We start from the raw sequence: 18930 nt of genomic DNA on the forward strand, positions 1-18930 counted from the left end.
AAAACCATAAAAGCACAATATTTCATAGTTGGAACAGACCTAAGAGTTCATAAAGCCCTACCCACTCCTGAAATATGAATTTCCTCTACCACATGCCCCACAAAGGGTCATCTGAATACACCTGAAAATCTTTACTTCCATGAAGCCTATGTGTAATTGTTTTGGGCCACCATGAATGGATAAAGACAAAGCAGAGTAAGAGGTCTTAGGTCCTGCTCTCTGGATATGGGGACCTGTCAACTCCATCTCCAGCTGCCCAGAATTATCCCTAGGATGTAGGTCAGAACAGTAAGCAAACAAAGGAAGCAGCAGATCCCAGTTGAGCCTAACCCACAAAGTAATCTCTGCACATCTTGCCAAGGGGATAGTGGTCAAACTCCTTTAAAACTTGTAATTCTAGCCCTGATGATATTCACACAGAGAACAAAGCTGTTTTGGGGGAAAAATCCTTGTCTCCAGGGACCAGAGCCTCCCCACCACTTGACACATTCTCTAGTGTTGACCTACAAATTTTGGCCCGGAAATACTTTAGGTCCCCCTCCACCCCACAAGCCCATCCTCTTCCCGCCATCATGAGAAATTTCATAAGGATGGCAAAAGAGATTCTGGATGTCTCAACTCATATTCCACTTTGTTCATATGCAAAAGCCCTGACTGGGGATATTAATGCCTCTGGGCCCTGGGATGTTGGGGATTCTCCTTCAACTCTGGTTCCAGAGGCTACTTGCCAAACAGCCTAGATCTGTCAGAACTCTCCCTTTGTGCCTTTGGCAGTTCTGTCCTCCAACATGGACACCCCATTAGCTGTCTATGCAAAAAAAAATCCAACAATAACAAACCCATCCAGCAGCCTGGGCTGCTCAGCCAGGACTGATCCCTACAACCTTGACTGATAAACCGAAGTCCAAAAGAAGGACCTGGTCTTCCTGCCAGGCTTTAGGTCTTAGGCCAGAAGTCCCAAAGGCTCTTTCCTTTTCCGTCCAGAAGGAGTCTCTTGGACATGGGACAAGAGGCCTTAGCCCGCAGTCCCTTGGTTCTGAGGATGAGGTGAATGTAATTGCTGGAGACTGGTTTCCTTCTACATTGCAAAATCAAGTCGTCATGGCTTTGTGGCAACATCCATAAGAGATCTTTAATTCTAGGCTCACAGGAGTGGGTAGGAACCCTGTCCCTTCCTCAGACATGTAGATGGACCAAGGAACATATAATTCCCTTGAATTTGCTGGAGACAGACGAGGCTGCATAGCAGCGGCCCCCACCAAGCCGTGGTTTTTCCTTCATTAATCCCACAGTCTGTTATATGACTTCAATTCCTGGCTCCACTCCTACTCCCCTCCCATCTACTCCATGACCATCCGGGCAAGGAAGTTTTCCTAGAGACAAGCCCCCGACAAAGTGTAGCTCACATTCCGAGAAACTCTGCCATTTCACAGTCTCAAAACTAAGCAAACAAATCCTTATACCTCCTCTGTCCCCTCTTCGCTCTCCAACGAAGCCAGGGAGATGACTGCTGAGATGAGAGGGAAGACTCCACCCCTGGGCCTCCCTCACCCCTTTTCTCTTCTGTTTCCCCCACCCCCTCCTCTGTCCCTGCTTCTCTGGCTTCTGGTGGATTGTGCTGACTTCAGCAGTCAGATGAATGGGGGTTTGAGAGGAGGAAATTTCACTTTGCTGAGCAAGGAAAAAAAGGGGGGAGTCTTTAAGTTCGGAGCATCTGATTTGGTTTGCTGTTTGCCCTCAAGAAATCTGATCCAGGTTCCTCAACACACCACAGTATTTGTCATCAAGGCCAAGGAAAAAGTCCCATAAACTCAGCCCTAGAGAAATGTGGAGACACATTTCACAGACACGAGGAATAGTCTTTTTCCTTAGGCAGCTGGATGGAGCTAAGGAAACATTCTGACAATGAAAAACTCTGATCTCTTTTGGCAGTAGATGGAGTGGACGGATCTCCACCTGAGCTTCAAAAGACGTGCCCCTTAGCTTCCCCAACACCACAGCAGGCTTGGGCTGGGCGGTGTCTTGGTGACCATCTCTGCTGAAGGAAATCTATATTGCATGTTCTTGTTTCCTTCCTTTGTTCCCTAATCCTCCTGTGGTATCATACTCCTAGGGATTAGGAAGCTGTCTTTTTATTCATCTTTCAGTGGCCCCTTCTTTTTTCTCAGTAATCAGACCCCACCCTGGATCCCCAGGACTTTGCACTGCATTATCCCAATGAAACATGTCTTCCTGAGCAATAGACTATACTCCCAACCTTCCCAGACAGCTCTCTACTTCATTCCCTCAGGGCTTTACCAACCAAGTGATGAACAAGAATGAAGTGAATGGAGCTGGTCTGATGAACTAATTCAAACTAAAATGCTAAGTGGGTGCCACTGATTTAAAGTGACTCCAGGTCACATATTTACACTTGCCTCCAAATCTTCACTGCTAGGATTTGAAGGAATGAATTTGGTTCAGCATTTTAGGGACCAGTGGGGAAATGTTTTTGAATAGTTGGGTTTTTCAGGGTCCCCCAAGCCTGATCACACAGGCAACTGTCTACTGTGTCGAGGCTTAGTATTTGGGGACAAGGGTCAAAGGCGTCTGGTGGAGTGGGGCTGTACCTCAGGGAGAGCATATGCTGCAGCAGCATCCCTCTGCAAGGCTGCCCGAAGGCCCGGAATGTGACCTGGGGTGCCACTGGAGCAGTTTCCATTGTCTCTTTTGTTCATTTCACTCCGAGTATCTTCCATGTCCTCTTTGATCTGCTCGTTTTCCTTGGTGAGATTTTTAGAAACTTCCTGGGAAAGTGGAAAAGAGAAGGCCCCTTTGAAAGGATCTGATGACAACAGGAAAACAGCTGTGGTTAAGGGGCTCTGAGCCACATAAAACTTTAGAATGAAAAGGGGACTCCAAGGTCAATCAGTCTAATCCCTCTGCCAAAGCGTGAATCCCACCTACTTCTTTGTCTCCTTAATGTGGGACAAATTTCCTGCAGAACCTTGGAAATCAGTCAGTTGCCAAGTATCTAGGTGCCTACTATATTTCTGGCACTGGGCTGGATGCTGATACCAGATTACAAAGCACAATTTTCAGGGAGAGTCCATCTGAGCTTTAGAATCACTGAGTTGAAAGTAGGGGTGTGCTGGAGCCAGCTCAAACCAGCTCAGCGAGCTGATTGTTAAAATTTGTGTGCCCATTTCTACTTCAACAAATGCTACAAATCAGGAATTGATTCATTGTTTTGTTGATTATCTAGACTCCAGAAAGTGATGCAAAAGATATGAATAATGCAAATTAAGCTTAAAAGTGTCTCTTTTGGGGGTTTGTTTTCTAGATACCAGACTGTCAAACATTCACTAGCACACCCTTAATGAAAGGACTAGCACTTTTTTCTTAGGCAGCTGGATGGAGCTAAGGAAACATTCTGACAATGAAATACTCTGATCTCTTTTGGCAGTAGAGGGAGTGGATGGATCTCCACCTGAGCTTCAAAAGACATGCCCCTTAGTTTGCCAGTAGGTTCTTTGGATTTCTAGTCCAGTGTTCTTATTGCCCTAAGAAGCCTCCCCAAATGGAAAGATGCTGATCGTACTTTCCAAGAGTACCTGGGCTTTTATTGACTTTAGTGATAAGTCTATGCTGCTCATAGTTTACTATAATAATAAATGGAAAGCAATTCACATTTTTAAAGCTCTTTCAAGGTTTACAAGATCTTTTTATAAGAGCCATGTGAAATAGATAGTCTAAGTATTACTTTTTCCATCTAAAGCATGGAGGTCAGGGAGTGGGGAGAGTGACTGCTTTCAAGTCACACAGCTTGGAAATAGCAGGGCTGGGACTCAAATTCAGGTGCTCTGACTCCCAACTATGCAGCGAGGACTATGTCTCTATCATGTGAAAGCCCGCCATGTTTGTTCCCAGTCTTTCTTACCCAGTCCTGTATTTTTTAACATTATAGGAAAATTATCCTCATTTGAAACCCACTTATTTGAAATCTGTGGTCATGTGGATCCCTGAAATCTTCCTTACCCCTAAAAGCGGTTTGCTAAGCAGTGTAAAGAGGGTTATCTGGAAGAGGATTAATTGAAGAGAACTAAACTGTTGGAGTTCTCGAGAAGCAGAACCAAGTACAATTCTTTGAATGGAGTGGGCGTTTGAATGTTTATTGAATTTAAATTTCAATCATTAAAATTCAGAGAGGCAGTGATACAAACAATGACAGTAATGATGATGCCCCCCAACACCACCAATAATAAAACCCGACACACACTCAGGGCCTTATAATTTCACAGGCGTTCTATGTGTAATATCTCAGTATAGTGTAAGAGACAACATGGGTGAATAAAGAGCTGACCTAGCATCCAGGACAACTTGGGTTGAAATTCCACCTCTGACAGGTACTTGCTGTGTGACTCTGAGCAAGTTACTTAAACTCTCTGTGCCCCAGCAAATTCTCTCATTTGCCTATCTGCAAAGAAATTTCCTACCTGAGTGTTCCCATACTACTGAAGCCCCAGACCCAGCCAGCCCCCAACTTCCAGCATGGTGTACCACCAACAATGTCTGTTGTTGCTGTCGTTCAGTAATGTCAGTTGTGTCTGACTCTTCCTGACCCCATTTGGGGTTCTCTTGGCAAAGATACTAGAGTAACTTGCTATTTCCTTCTCAATGGCAGACCCTAATAGAACATGGACAGCTGGGTGGCACAGTGGATAGAATGATGGGTCTGGAGTCCGAAAGACTCATCTTCCTGAGTTCAAATCTGGCCTCAGACATTTACTAGCTGTGGGACCCTGGGCAAGTCACTTAACCCTGTTTGCCTCAGTTTCCTTATCTGTTAAGTGAGCCAAAGAAAGAAATGGTAAACCACTCCAGTATCTCTGCTAAGAAAACCCCAAATGGGATCATGAGGAGTCTGACACAACTGAACAACAATAAAACGGTTTGCAGAACACTTTCCACATGTTATCTCATTTTTTTTCTCATAACAAACCTATGAATTGGGTATTATCATTATTCCCATTCTAGAGATAAAGAAACTAAGACTCTGGTTAACTGACTTGCTTGCCCAGAGTAATATAGCTTTATATGACTACAGAGAGATTGGAACCCAGGTTTTCCTGATTTCAAGCTTGGCACTTTATCCACATGATTGCATTAGAAAGTACAACCTATTCCAACTGGAGTGAGTGAGCATACACTTACAAAGCCCACTGTATCTATCTGGCTTCACATAAAGACACCGGACCATGTAGCACATCACATGTCTCTGGATGTCATCTAGCTGTCACCTTAACATCATTGCGTGTACCTTTCCTCTTCCCCTTCCATCTCTTGCTTTAGATCAAATCAATACTACTGTTACTTTTGAAAAACACACATTAATGGATTTCCCTCTGGCTACACTCTCCAGCCCTATTGCTCCATAGATGAAAACATCCTTCCCTTATTATATTATCTGCCCCATTAAAATATAAAGTCCTCAAGGGAAGGGAATGCCTCTGTTTTGGGGTCTTGATTCCTGGCAAAGGGATCAGTACACAGTAAGTGCTTAATAAATGCTTTCATTCATTCATTTGAATCCCAGATCTTGGTACTTACTCCCAGTGTGACCTTGGGCAAGTCATTATACTTGAGATAATATTAGTAATATACAAAATGAGATAATATTTATAAAGTGCTTTGTATGATGTACATAGTAAGAGCTGAATAAATGCTTGTTTCCTTGTCCCCTTTTTCTTTGGGCCCCACTTTATTCATCTGCAACATGAAAGAACTGGGCTAAACTATCTTCAAGGTCTTTTCTCCCAATTATTTCTATGGTCCTAATTCATAAGCTAATTATAAATCTTGTTTATTGCTCGCTGAAATGATTCCTAAAAGACTTCTCTTTCTGGCAGATCTACATAAGCCTTGCTCCAGGCGTCGTATGTTTTTAGAGCACTAAAAATGTCAACCAGTGGTCGTTTCTTGAGCAAGCATCCTACTGCGGGTGAGGACCAGTGTTCGATGTTAAGAGGGAGACAAAGTAGTCTAAGACAGAGTAGCATCCTGGAAGACTTTAAACACTGAGCAGGGGAGGGAATAGAAATATTACCCATAAGGATACCAGGCAGTATATGTAGGATAAGCTCCAAATGAGGAGTCCAGGCAGTAGGTAGAAGGTTCAGAGGAGAGAGGGGCCACTTTGGGTTGGGGCAGCCAGGGAATGTTTCAAAGAGGAGGTCAAACTTGAGCAGTGAAGGATGAGGAGGATTTTGACAGGCTTATTTTAGTAATGGACAGGGTATCCTAGCCTCAGTTCACTTGGCTGTAAAATGGGGAGTGGGGTGGCCTGGATTCATGCAATCACCTTTATGGTCCTTCCAGCTCTAAAGCTAGGATCCTGTGATCCCTGGGAATTTTGATGAACCTCAATTTTCTCATCTGTGAAATGAAGTGGGGAGTACTGACCTTGCAGGGTTGTGCTGAGGATAAAGCGGGTTAACGAATGTAAAATACCTTGTAAACATGTGATCAAGCAGGTGTGAGTGGAAAGACTTACATGCTTCATGGTTGCTTGTGTCCTTTTTCAGTTCAATAAAAATTTAGTGCCAGGCACATAGATCCTTCTGGTTCATCTATGTGATGAATGGGTGTTCACTCACCTGAGTGAGATGTACTGCCTCAACCTTTCCTGTTATATACAGGTATATTATCCAGCTGTTTGAACAAGAAACTAGTTTTTTTGGAGCAGCGGATAGAGTGCTGGGTCTGGAGTCAGGGAGACTCATCTTCCTGAATTCAAATATGGCCTCAGACACTTACCAGCTGTGTGACCCTGGGCAAGTCACTTAACCCTATTTCCCTCTGTTCCTCATCTTTCAAATGAGCTGGAGAAGGAAATGGAAAACCACTCCAGTATCTTTGCAAAGAAAACCCCAAAAGGGGTCACAGAGAGTCAGATACAACTGAACAAAAATGACAACATGCCAGGCACTGTGCTAAGCTATGTCCTGCTATAAAACTAAGAATTCCCAAGATGTAAAGAGCCTAAAATGTTAAAAGATCAATATATCCCAGGGGCAGATTCACACAGGCTTCTAGCTAAGGGCAGTACTCACCATATACGCTTGGTATAACTAACTAGATTGCTACAGAGAGCCATACAGGGGAAAGTACATAAAAGTCAGAAGACCTGGGTTTCTGGAAGTCCTGAGTTCAAATTCAGCCTTAGACATTTACTTAGCTTTATGACCCTAGTCAAGTCACTTAACTTGTTTGCCTGAGTTTCCTCAACTATAAAATGGGGATAATAAGAGCATCTCCCTCCCAGGATTGTTGTGAGGATCAAATGAGATAATATTTTTAAAGTGTTTAACATGGTATCTGGCATATAGCAGGCACATAATAAATTAATTTCTTCCTCCCTCCCTCCTTTCCTTCCTTCCTTCCTTCCTTTCTTCCTCCCTCCCTCCTTTCTTTCCTTCCTTTCCTTCCTTCCTTCCTTCCTTCCTTCCTTCCTTCCTTCCTTCCTTCCTTCCTTCCTTCCTTCCCTCCTTCCTTCCTTCTTTCCTTCCTTCCTTTCCTTTCCTTCCTTCCTTCTTCCTTCCTTCCTTCCTTCCTTCCTTCCTTCCTTCCTTCCTTCCTTCCTTCCTTCCTTCCTTCCTTCCTTCCTTTCCTTCCTTCCTTTCCTTCCTTCCTTCCTTTCCTTCCTTCCTTCCTTCCTTCCTTCCTTCCTTCCTTCCTTCCTTCCTTCCTTCCTTCCTTCCTTCCTTCCCTCCCTCCTTTCTTTCCTTCCTTCCTTCCTCCTTCCTTTCTTCCTTCTTCTTTCCTTCCTTCCTCCTCCTTCCTCTTCCTCCTCTTCCTTCCTTCCTTCCTTCCTTCCTTCCTTCCTTCCTTCCTTCCTTCCTTCCTTTCCTTTGCTTCCTTCCTTCCTTCCTTCCTTTCCTTCCTTCCTTCCTTCCTTCCTTCTCTCCTTCCCTCCCCTCCTCCTTTCCTTCTTTCCTTCCTTTCCTTCCTTCCTTCCTTCTTCCTTTCTTTTTTCCTTCCTTCCTCCCTTCCTCTCCCTTCCTTCCTTCCTTCCTTCCTTCCTTCCTTCCTTCCTTCCTTCCTTTCTTCCTTCCTTTCTTCCTCCCTCCCTCCTTTCTTTCCTTCCTTTCCTTTCCTTCCTTCTTTCCTTCCTTCCTTCCTTCCTTCCTTCCATCCTTCCTTGCGTTCCTTCCTTCCTTTCTTCCTTCCTTCCTTTCCTTCCTTCCTTCCTTCCTTCCTTCCTTCCTTCCTTCCTTCCTTCCTCCCTCCCTCCCTCCCACCATTTTTCCTTCCTTTCCTTCCTTCCTTGCTTCGTTCCTTCCATCCTTTCTTTCCTTCCTTCCTCCCTCCCTCACTCCCTCCTTTCTTTCCTTCCTTCCTTCCTTCCTTCCTTCCTTCCTTCCTTCCTTCCTTCCTTCCTTTCCTTCCTTCCTCCCTCCCTCCCTCCCTCCTTTCTTTCCTTCCTTTCCTTCCTTCTTTCCTTCCTTCCTTTCCTTTCTTTCCTTCCTTTCCTTCCTTCCTTCCTTCCTTCCTTTTTTCCTTCCTTCCTTCCTTCCTTTCCTTCCTTCCTTCCTTCCTTCCTTCCTTCCTTCCTTCCTTCCTTCCTCCCTCCCTCCCTCCTTTCTTTCCTTCCTTTCTTTCCTTCCTTCCTTCCTTCCTTCCTTCCTTCCTTCCTTCCTTCCTTCCTTCCTTCCTTCCTTCCTTCCTTCTGTCCATCCTTCCTTCCCTCTGTAATATGGGGATTCAATTCAATTCGACACACATTAATTAAGGACCTACTATGTACAAGGCATGGCGGTAGGCATTAGGGCGTACAAGAAACACAAAGAAAATAATTCCTTTCCTCAAGGCGTTTGTGCTTGGCTGGATAATAGTGTTTGCCCCATAGGGTAAAGATCAAATGAAAAAATGTACGCAAAGCACTTTGTGACTGTAAAAAAATAAGAAGTGTTTGTTGGACTGCATGATATAAATGTGAGCTTCTCCCATTGCTGGAATTCTCTGCATACTGGGGATGTTATCCATTAAGGATTAGAACACTCTGGCCTTTCTACACCATTCCAAGTTGGGGTTAACTGGCCAGAGCTTAAATGCTTTGGTGACCTTTGAGACTCCTGGGTTTCAGAAGAGGCTTCAGTTTCCAAAACATCTTGGAAGTAGTAGCTTGTTCCCATTTGGCCTCATGGAATCCTGGTGGGTCCCCTGACCACGAACTGCATTCATAATCCAAGGATGCAGAACTAGGAAAAGCCACTTCTGATTCAACCATTTGGGAACCGGAGACATCATCAATTTTGCTTTTTCAGCTTTCAAACAGAAATTTTATTTATCATTTTAGGTGCCACCTCCTCCATGAAGCTTTCCCTGATCTCATCCAAAGGAGATTTTTCCCCTCTCCTCAAACTTTCCAAGTGCATTTTGCCCAGATCTCTCATTTGTCCTCATCAAATTCTGCCTTGCACTTGTCTGGGCCCATGTCCTATTCCCATCCCCATCTCCCCAAGTCCCTAAGCTCCTCGAAAGCAAGTTCTGGTTCATTTTTATCTCTGTATTTTCAGTGCTTAGAACAATGCCTTGCACGCAGTATGAACTTAGAAACATTTTTCAAATTGATCCACACTTTGTGGCATGTTTTCCCTCGGGCTATAAAAGACTCCTGTGGTTACCCTCCTCACAGGCAGAAAAGCTGAGATAGAGAGAAAAACATCGTCTTAGTCAGAGCTCAGAATCAGTGGGAAAGTTTGTTGAAAACCACACCCAGTTCCCTGACTGTGCCTCATAGTTCCCTTGGAGATTTACATGGCAGCTTTAGATGCAAATGAAATCCAGGTGGGTTTCATTAATTCTTTCCACATCTTTCCATATATTGTGTGGTTGGCACCTGGAGTCTAGGAAGAGATAAGAACTGAGTTGGCCACTATATGAAGGATGTCCAATGCAGCTGGATGCTAAGGGTAAGGATGGATGTCCAGCACAGCTGGATGGTGCAGGTAAGGATGGATGTCCAGCACAGCTGGATGGTGTGCGTAAGGATGGATGTCTGGCATGGTTGGATGGTGAGGATAAGCATGGTTGTCCAGCACAGCTGGATGGCAAGGGTAAGGATGGATGTCCAGCACAGCTGGATGGTGAGGATAAGGAAGAGGCATGGAGTTCCTCAGAGGCCAGGGTGGTATGGATCAAGTGGTTCGTCTAAGGGTTCCTGGGATGTCTAAGAAGTAGAACACTTGCTAAGTTGGGGGGAGAGTGTTTAGAAGACACTACTCCTGGTTTTGCAGAAGGAATTATATTTTAAAAGGTACTGTCTTCAAGCATTTAAAGAACTGTCACATAGAAAAGGGTCTAGACACCCCCTCAGAAGGTCTAAGAACCTGTAGAAGTTCTTAGTGGGGCCCACAGACCACTAATGGAGAAATGCCTAGATAGATTTCATGGGGTCCATGAACTTGGATGGGAAAATATATACTTATTTCAATACAATTGCTTTTTTCTGGGTTATAGTTGTTGTTCAGTCATTTTAGTCATGTGACTCTATTTGGGGTATTCTTGGCAGAGACATTGGAATGGATTGCCATTTCCTTCTCCAACTCATTTTATAGATGAGGAAATGGAGGAGGCAAACTGTGTTAAGTGATTTATCCAGGGTCCCACAGCTAGTAAGTGTCTGAGGCCAGATTTGAACTCAGAAAGATGAGTCTTCCTGATTCTAGGCCTGGTACTCTATCTATTACACCACCCAACTGCCCTAATGGTATATACTACATTATTCTGAAAAGGGTTCTCTTGGGTCAACTGTCATCAAAGGGGTACAGGAAGCTAAAAAGGTGAAGACCCACTGCTCTAGTGGTTCTGCTTGATCCAAGAAGGTGGCACTGGGAGTGATGGGTAGAAGTTTCAAAGAGGCAACTGTAGTCTTGGTGTTAGTAATTTCCCAATAGAGAGCCATCCACAAGTGGAATGAGCTACCTGAAAAGGGTCTGACACTTACTGAGTGGTCTTGGGCAAGTCATGATTGGTCCTCACCAATGTTGTTTACTCCTCTTAAATGGCGGACAAGACTTCCTGCAATGGCAGCCTTCAAAGATCGTCGTGAAGCTCAATTGAGATGGTACAGATTGTGTACTTGGAAAACATTAAAGCCCTCTCTCTATACGTGCCAATTGTTATCGAGGTTATTCTCTCTCAGAAGGTCTTCAAGTATCGGCTGGATGGCCACTTGTCAGGAATCTGGGGGGCTTCTTGACGAGGTATGGGTTAAACTAGATAGATTCAGAGGTCCCGTCTGACTCTGAGGCTACGGTTCTGTGGGCATGTCTGTATGCCCTGTGCTCTATCCACTGAGCCACCTAGCTGCCCCCATCATGGAATGGCATCAGAGACATCAGGAGACCTGGGGTCTGTTCCAACTCTCACTGAGTAGTTCAGTGAGTCAGAGAAGGCAATGAGAGGCTGGCTGATGAAGTAGAAAGAGTGCTCGCTGGTTTTAGAGCTAAAAGATCCAGGTTTTTAGGTAGGGATACGCCATTTCTTTTCAAAGCCTTTTCTCATCTATAATGTCATTTAAGCCACACAGCAGCCCTTTAGGAGAGGTGGCTGGGACCATTATCATCTCCATTTTGCAAGGCAAGCCCAAGTTCTGAGATGTTAATGACAACAACTCACCCTTGAAATAGAAGCTGTCCCAAACATATTAGTGCAAGGGCAGCCATCTCTAATATCATAAAACTGCACCAAGACTTCTGACACACTCCATAGTTTAAAGTCAACACCTTCCACACAAAAACTCAGCAGTGGTGCAAACAGTACAGGTACTGTTATTCCTATTTTACAGTCATGGAAACTGAGTTTCAGAGGGATGAGCTGTTTGGGTACATCTAGCTGGAATGAACTTATCTATGGTCACATGGCTAGTGTTTTCCAAAGCCAGGCCTGGGACAGTTAGGGGGTGCAGTGGATAGAGCACTAACCCTGGAGTCAGGCGGACCTGAGTTCAAATCCGGCCTCAGATACTTACCAATGTATGATCCTGGGCAAGTCACTTAACTGCATAACATAATGATTGTGTATGTATATATAATGTATATTAAATTGCCTGCCTTCTTAAGGAGGTAGGGAGGGAGATAAAATTTGGAACTCAAAATCTTAAAAAATGAATATTAAAAATTGCTTTTACCTATAATTGAAAAAATAAAATTATATATAAAAATTTTTCTTAGATTGAATTGAAAAAAAAAGGAAAAAAAATCAGGCCTAGAACCAGGGGTAAATGTTTAACAACCAGCTCCCTGAGGAAAAAAATGTATGCATGACCACTTTGAAGTTTAATCTGCATTATTAACATTTCCCTCATCATTTTCTTAAGTGTAGACAACCAATGAAACAATAAACCAAGCACTGATTTGTAGCATCTGCCCATTTCCCATGTAAATGCTCAGACTGAAAATTTAACAACTGACCCTCACAACCAGTGTTCTTCCTAGCTTTAGCACATCCCTACCTAAAAACCTGGATGTTTTAACTCTAAAACCAGCGCTCGTTCCACTTCATCAGCTGGCCTCTCATTGGCCCCTCTGACTCATTGAACTACTCAGGGACAGTTGGAATAGACCCCAGGTCTCCTCATGTCTCTGATGCCATTCCCTGATGGGGGCACTAGGTGGCTCAGTGGATAGAGCACAGGGCCTGGAATCAGGAAGACCTCAGTTCAAATCTGCCTTCAGACATTACTAGCTGTGTATCCCTGAGCAAGTCATTTAACACCATTTGCCTCAGTTTCTTCATCTGTAAAATGAGCTGAAGAAGGAAATGACAAACCGCTCCAGTATCTTTGCCAAGAAAACCCCCAATGGGGTCATGAAGAGTCAGACATGACTAAAATGACTGAACAATTCTGAATGCCCCTATCTTGCCACGCCCTCCACCTATCCAGTGCTTGCTACATTGCACCATCCTGGAGGGATAGGAGGGTAAAAGGAGCACCCAAAAGATTGGGATTCAAGGCCCACCTCTGTTACCTCGTGGGTAGGTGACCTTGGGAAAATCGCTTATGGGCCTCAGCCTTCTCATTTGTAAAACAAGGGGATTGGACTTGAAGGTCTCGGGGTCCCTTCCGGCTCAGGCTCTGTGCTCCTATGGTCCAATGACCTGGCCGTTGGTGAAGCCTCACCCTGGACCAGGGACCCTGGAGCCCCTCAGCCAACACGTGAGCCGTGATTGAGTGGGCTGAGGACACTCACAGGGAGGAAGTGAGAGTCTTGTTGCTGTATACAGGAAGGGGGAATTTTCCTGGCATGGGGAGGGAGTCTTGGAATTGGGCTGCCAGGAAAAGGGCACAGATATAGTGGGAAAAGGACAGTACTTAAGGGCATTGTCCCCTGTGGGGTCGGTAGAGGAAGTCACTGACCACTTAATATGTCCCCGGGGTTCCTGGAAACCCACAGCCCTGCTCAGAGCCGCCTACACAGACATTGCTTCTCTTTAGTCCCATGATACACTCGTGGTCTCTGCCAGAAATGTTGTCCACCTATGGTGGTGAAGAGCACTGTGACCTAGTGCACGTACCTGGAGTCAGGATGACCTGAGTTGGAATCCTTGCTCTTACATGTGAGCCTCAGTTTTCTTGTCTAGGGAGGGATGATCGTCACATCCCCTACATCACAGCAAGGATAGCACTTTGTTAAACCTTGAAGTGCTACATAAATGTAATTTATAATGACGATTCTGGTGTATTTGCCTGCCTTTTGTCTTGGAAGTATCTATAATGTAAAAGGTGGCCGCGAGAAAAGGGAACCTGAGGGCGTCTGGGTCCCTCAACCTTCCCGTGCCAGTGCTGCTTTATAAAATCACAACCAGCCAATCTTTATAAAATAGCTGATCTTTGTGAAAGATCCACCTCTGTTCTCTCCCCTACCACTTCAGCTAGAAGCCATTAGGCAGTGCTCACATAGTGCTGGGTGCAGGGCCCTGGGGACTGGTACTGTTTAACCCCTTCAAGAGAATGCCAGCCCTTGCTAAGTGGCCTGAATAAACAACTGGGCTGTCAATGGCATCATTCCATTGGTGTGAAAGGCCAAGGCAGCTGGATATCTCTCCACTACAAACATAGCCACACTTTCTGCTCTCTGCCTAGAGCACTGACGTTATTGTTATTCAGTTGTTTCAGTTGTGTCTGACTCTTTCTGACCTCATTTGGGGTTTTCTTGGCAGAGATACTGGAGTGGTTTGCCATTTCTTTCTCCAGCTCATTTTACAGATGAGGAAACTGAGGCAAACAGGGTTAAGTGACTTGCCCAGGATCACACAGACAGAAAATGTCTGAGGCTGGATTTGAACTTGGGAAGATGAGTCTTCCTGACTCCAGGGCTGGCACTCTATCCATTGTACCACTTAGATGCCCCACACTGGTGCTAACCCTTATCCCAAAGGCCTCCCTAATACAGATAGATGTAGGAAGTCTCCTGCCCAGGGGAATTCTAAATCCTACCCTGGCAGAAGGGTGAACCCCATGACCCCATGTCTCAGGCATTTCCCATCTGTGACTTTGACATTTACAGTGTGTGAAGATTGTCTCATGGACAGCCCCAGCAATGTTTTCTATGGTGAGGAAGGAGAGAGAGCATCTTTAGCAGGGGCTGGTATAGTTGCCCGGCTGTTGCCAAGACACTTGGAATCATGGTAAGAGGCAGAGAGAGGAGAGATGGGCTAGTTTTTTTGCAACTTGAAACATCTGGAACAGCTGGCTAAGAGAAGTAAACCATGATTTGAATTAAAGGGGTATGTGTCTGCTAGTGGGGGCAGGGAACCATGTTTGTGCATGCTCTTCCAGATGAGCAGAATTCTAGACTCATCATCAGGAAATATCAGAGATGGATGGGATCATAAAACACAGGCCATTAATTAGCTGGGCGAGGGTGGGCTCAGGAGGGTGGGCCCGTGAATGCCAGTCAGTATGACCAGAAGAGGACATAGCCAGAGAGTTAAGGTCACGGGACAGAGAGAACCACTTTGGGGGAATACTGTAGAAGAGATTCCTGACTGATGGAGGAGGAGGACTTTTAGGTTTCTTTCCCCACTGCCCCCACCCTAATCTAGCTCTGAGATTATCTAGGATGGACAAGGAAGGCAAGCTCTGTAAGGGAAAAAATGGCAAAGTAACACAAATGGATGTCTCTGTCAAGTTGGCACTGGTTACTTTGGTTGGCTAGAGTACAGTGTTAATGAGGTTGGAGTTGCCAGTTCATTCTCCATTTGGACCAGTAAGCTCTGCTCGGAGGAAAAATTCAGTTTTGTGGCCACAGGCTACACCCCTAATCTTGGCCAACCATCCAGCCAAGTGTTCTTGGACACAAAAGGGAAAGAACATGAAATTCTTCTAGTTGGATGGTGCCTTAGAGGTTGCTTAGTCCCAACTCACCCCCCAACTCTCTTTCATATAAATTGCAATCTACAAATGCTTTGCCCATCTTGTCCTTGTGAAGCTGATTTTTTGAACCAATCCTCCTCTATAGTTTCCCCTGGCAGGGGGTCATCTAGGGTCTGCTTGAACACTTGCAATGATGGAACCCAACACAAGACAAAAGCATTCCATTGTTGGACAGACTCAGTTGTTAGAAAACCAAATCTACTTTCCTGAAACTTCTTGCCAAGTCATATGGAAAAGGTCTAATCATTCTTCTACAGGACTGACTGTCTTTCAAATATATGAAAACAATGATTGTATTGTTCCCTTTAAATATTCTTAAGGCAGTAGGATGGAGCAGAGGATAGAGCTCTGGCCCTGAAGCAGGAAGACCTGAGTTCAAATCTGGCCTTAGACATCTGCTTACAGTATGACCATGGGCAAGTCATTTAACTTCTGCTTGCCTCGGTTTCTTTATTTGTAAACTGCACATAGTGATAGAACTCACCTCTCAGGGTTGTACATGTATTTATTTTATTTTATTTTATTTTATTTTATTTTTTGGAGAGGGGAAGGCAGGGTAATTGGGGTTAAGTGACTTGCCCAAGGTCACACAGCTAGTAAGTGTGTCAATTGTCTGAGGCCGGATTTGACCTCAGGTCCTCCTGACTCCAGGGCCGATGCTCTACTCACTGCGCCACCTAGCTGCCCCCTGTACATGTATTAAATGACACATATAAGGTGCTTTTGCAAATCTTAATGGGCTATATTAATGCTAGCTCTTATTGTTGTGGTTGTTATCCTCCAAGACAAACATCCCCTCTTCCTTTAGGCCAAACTCCTGGGGTATATTAGTGAGTCCCCTTGCCATCTTGTTTGGACTCTCCTTGATGTTCTCAAATTTGTTAATGTTCCTCTGAAACTGTGCTGCATAAATGGCCCAACACATTCCAGATGTGCTCTAACACAGAGCACAGTGGATAATGCACTGAGAGTAACTGATGAGAGAACACACACACACACACACACATACACATGCACAAACATGAGAAGAAGGTCCAAATCAAACATTCCATTGGCAGGAAGTCAGTAGCAACCTCCTCATATAGGAAGGACAACAAATTAAAGTTTTGGGACTCAGGAGCAGATTGCAAGGCAGAAAGTAGATGGCCTGCTGAGATCTAACTGTATGTATGAAGTTAGGAGGAGGGAAGGTTGGGCCGTGATGACAGAGGATGTCAATGCTGAGAAACACTAGGATGCATTTCTTCTTTACCTCCTCCTCTTAAGCAAGCATTTAATAAGTACTTTTTATATACCAGGCACCATGTGGGACACTAGAGATACAAAGACAAAAGCAAAACAGCCCTGCACTCACCTAGCTTATATTCTAATGGAGACGATGACAAATTCCTTGATAGGAATATACAAAACACATGGAGGAGGTATAAGCTAACCCTGGAAGGGAAAGCATCAAAATCTTGGGGGACCAGGAAGGGTCTCACGCAGAAGGTGGAACTAGAGGTGATATTTGGGGGAAAACAGGGATTCCGAGAAGTAGAGGTGAGGTTGGAGACCATTCCTGAAATAGGGAGTGGGGGTTGGGAGGAGAAAAGCCAAGGCACAGAAAAGGGCTATAGAACATCTGAAGTGAGGAATGGCATTTGTTCCACGTGGCCCCAGAGGGAATGATAAGAACCGAAGGGTGGAAATTAGAAAGAGGCAAATTTATTGTGAGGAAGAACTTTGCAACAATTTGACTAACCCAAGTGTGGGGTAGGTTACATTGGAGGAAAGTGAGTTTTTCATCCCTAGAAAAAGGCTCAAGCAAAAACTTGTCCCAAACATTGTAGAGATCCTTATTTGGTTAGGGGTTGGACTGGGTGACCTCTGAGGTCCCTGCCAACTTGGCCATTCTGTGATTCTTTGTCTTCTATGCCAAGTTGTTTCTCCTTTGGCAAAACACTAGGAAGTGTACTGAGTTTAGAGTCAGAGAAGCTGGGCTGGAATCCCAGCCCTGCTTTTTAGTAGCTGTGTGACCTTAAGCAAGTCACTTAGCTCTTATGAACCATTGCTTCTTCACATGGAAAATGAAGGGGTTGAACAAGATGACCCATAAAGGTAATTTTCAGCTTGAAATCTATGATGCCATGATTCCCATTTGTTTCAACCAATCCTCATATGTCATAGCTCCCAAGGCCCTCCATTTCCTAGTTGTCCCTCTCTGGATACACTATCCCTTACTGATATCCCTAAAGCATCATACCCAGAACTGAGCCCAGGAATCCGGATGTGGTCTGAGCAGGCATAGTACCATAGGACCACCAGGAAGTGCAATGGTCTCAAATCAGGAAGACCTGAGTTCATATCAGGCTGCAGACACTCCCTAGCAGAGTGACTCACGGTAAGACTCTGTGTGCCTCAGTTTCCTCAACTGTAAAATGGAGATGATGACAGCAACCACCTTGCAGAGTTGTTGTTTAAAAAGTGCTTAGCACAGTGCTTGGCACATAGCACGTGGCACATAAATGCTTATTCCCTTTCCCCCTCCTCAACACTATTGCTTTCAATGTAGTCCAAGAGCTCACTAACTTTCTGATTTATATTGAACTTGAAATCCACTGAAACCCCCAGATCTTTTTCACATGACCTGCTATCTACCCATGCTTTCTCTATCTTGTTCTTGTAAAGTATTTTCTTAACCTAGATGTACAACTTTTATATTTATCCTTATTAAATTTGGTCCAATATTTTAACCTATAAAAATATTTTTCAATCCTATCATCTAGTTTTTTATCCACCCATGCCCCAAGATTTGTATCTTATAGGCAAATTTGCTAAGTATGCATTCTATGCCTTTGTCTAAAACAAGGCTAATGAGGTTAACTCCTATAGGACTAGAGTCATATTCTTAGGGCACTCCATTGGGAATCTCCTTCCAAGCTGACATCAAGCATTAATGGCTACTCTTCAGGATTAGCATGCAACAAATTCCACATCTACATCATTCCACTCTTATCTCGTCCATACCTCTCCACTTTTCTCACAATAATAACATGAGATATTTTGTCAAACGCTTTGTTAAAATCTAGGTGAACTATCAAGTATTCCTTTGATCTGGTAACCCTGTCAAAAAGAGAAAGATGTTAGTTTGGAATGACTTGTACTTGATGAAGCCAGGCTGGCTTTTTGTGATCACTGTTTCCTTTTCTACATGTTCACGAACCATCCTTCTAAAAATACTCCTGGAACTTTTCTACTAATTACTGGCTTCCAGTTTTCCAACTTCATTCTCTTCCCTTTTTTGAAAACCTGGGACAACATTTATCCTCTAGCTTTCTTCTTCTTCATGAATTTTCAAAGATCATCATCTGTGGCTTAGCAATCACATCCACCATTTCTTTTGGTGCTCTGGGATGATGTAATTCATCTGGGCCTGGGGATTTGAGCCAATCAAGGGGAGCTAGGTGCTTTCTAGACCATCCCCCCCTTATTTCAGTGTGGGCTTATTAAAAACTACTGCAGATCGGGTT

General features: G+C 44.4%; 1 protein-coding gene and 1 non-coding gene across 3 annotated transcripts in view; one reads left to right on the forward strand and one right to left on the reverse strand.

The window, feature by feature from the left end:
- Positions 1 to 18930, reverse strand: part of OLFML2B (olfactomedin like 2B) — a 56130-nt gene that overhangs the window by 19167 nt on the left and 18033 nt on the right. For both annotated transcript variants that reach the window (XM_036758301.1, XM_036758300.1), the window contains exon 4: positions 2610 to 2786. In XM_036758301.1, coding sequence (XP_036614196.1) covers positions 2610 to 2786 — 177 coding nt within the window. The remainder of the gene's footprint in view (positions 1 to 2609; positions 2787 to 18930) is intronic.
- On the forward strand, positions 6594 to 6696 carry LOC118849358. Its single transcript, XR_005010404.1, has one exon. It is a non-coding gene; the product is annotated as a small nucleolar RNA U13 (small nucleolar RNA).

Source organism: Trichosurus vulpecula, chromosome 4 (assembly GCF_011100635.1).
Source record: "Trichosurus vulpecula isolate mTriVul1 chromosome 4, mTriVul1.pri, whole genome shotgun sequence".
Lineage (NCBI taxonomy): Eukaryota > Metazoa > Chordata > Mammalia > Diprotodontia > Phalangeridae > Trichosurus > Trichosurus vulpecula.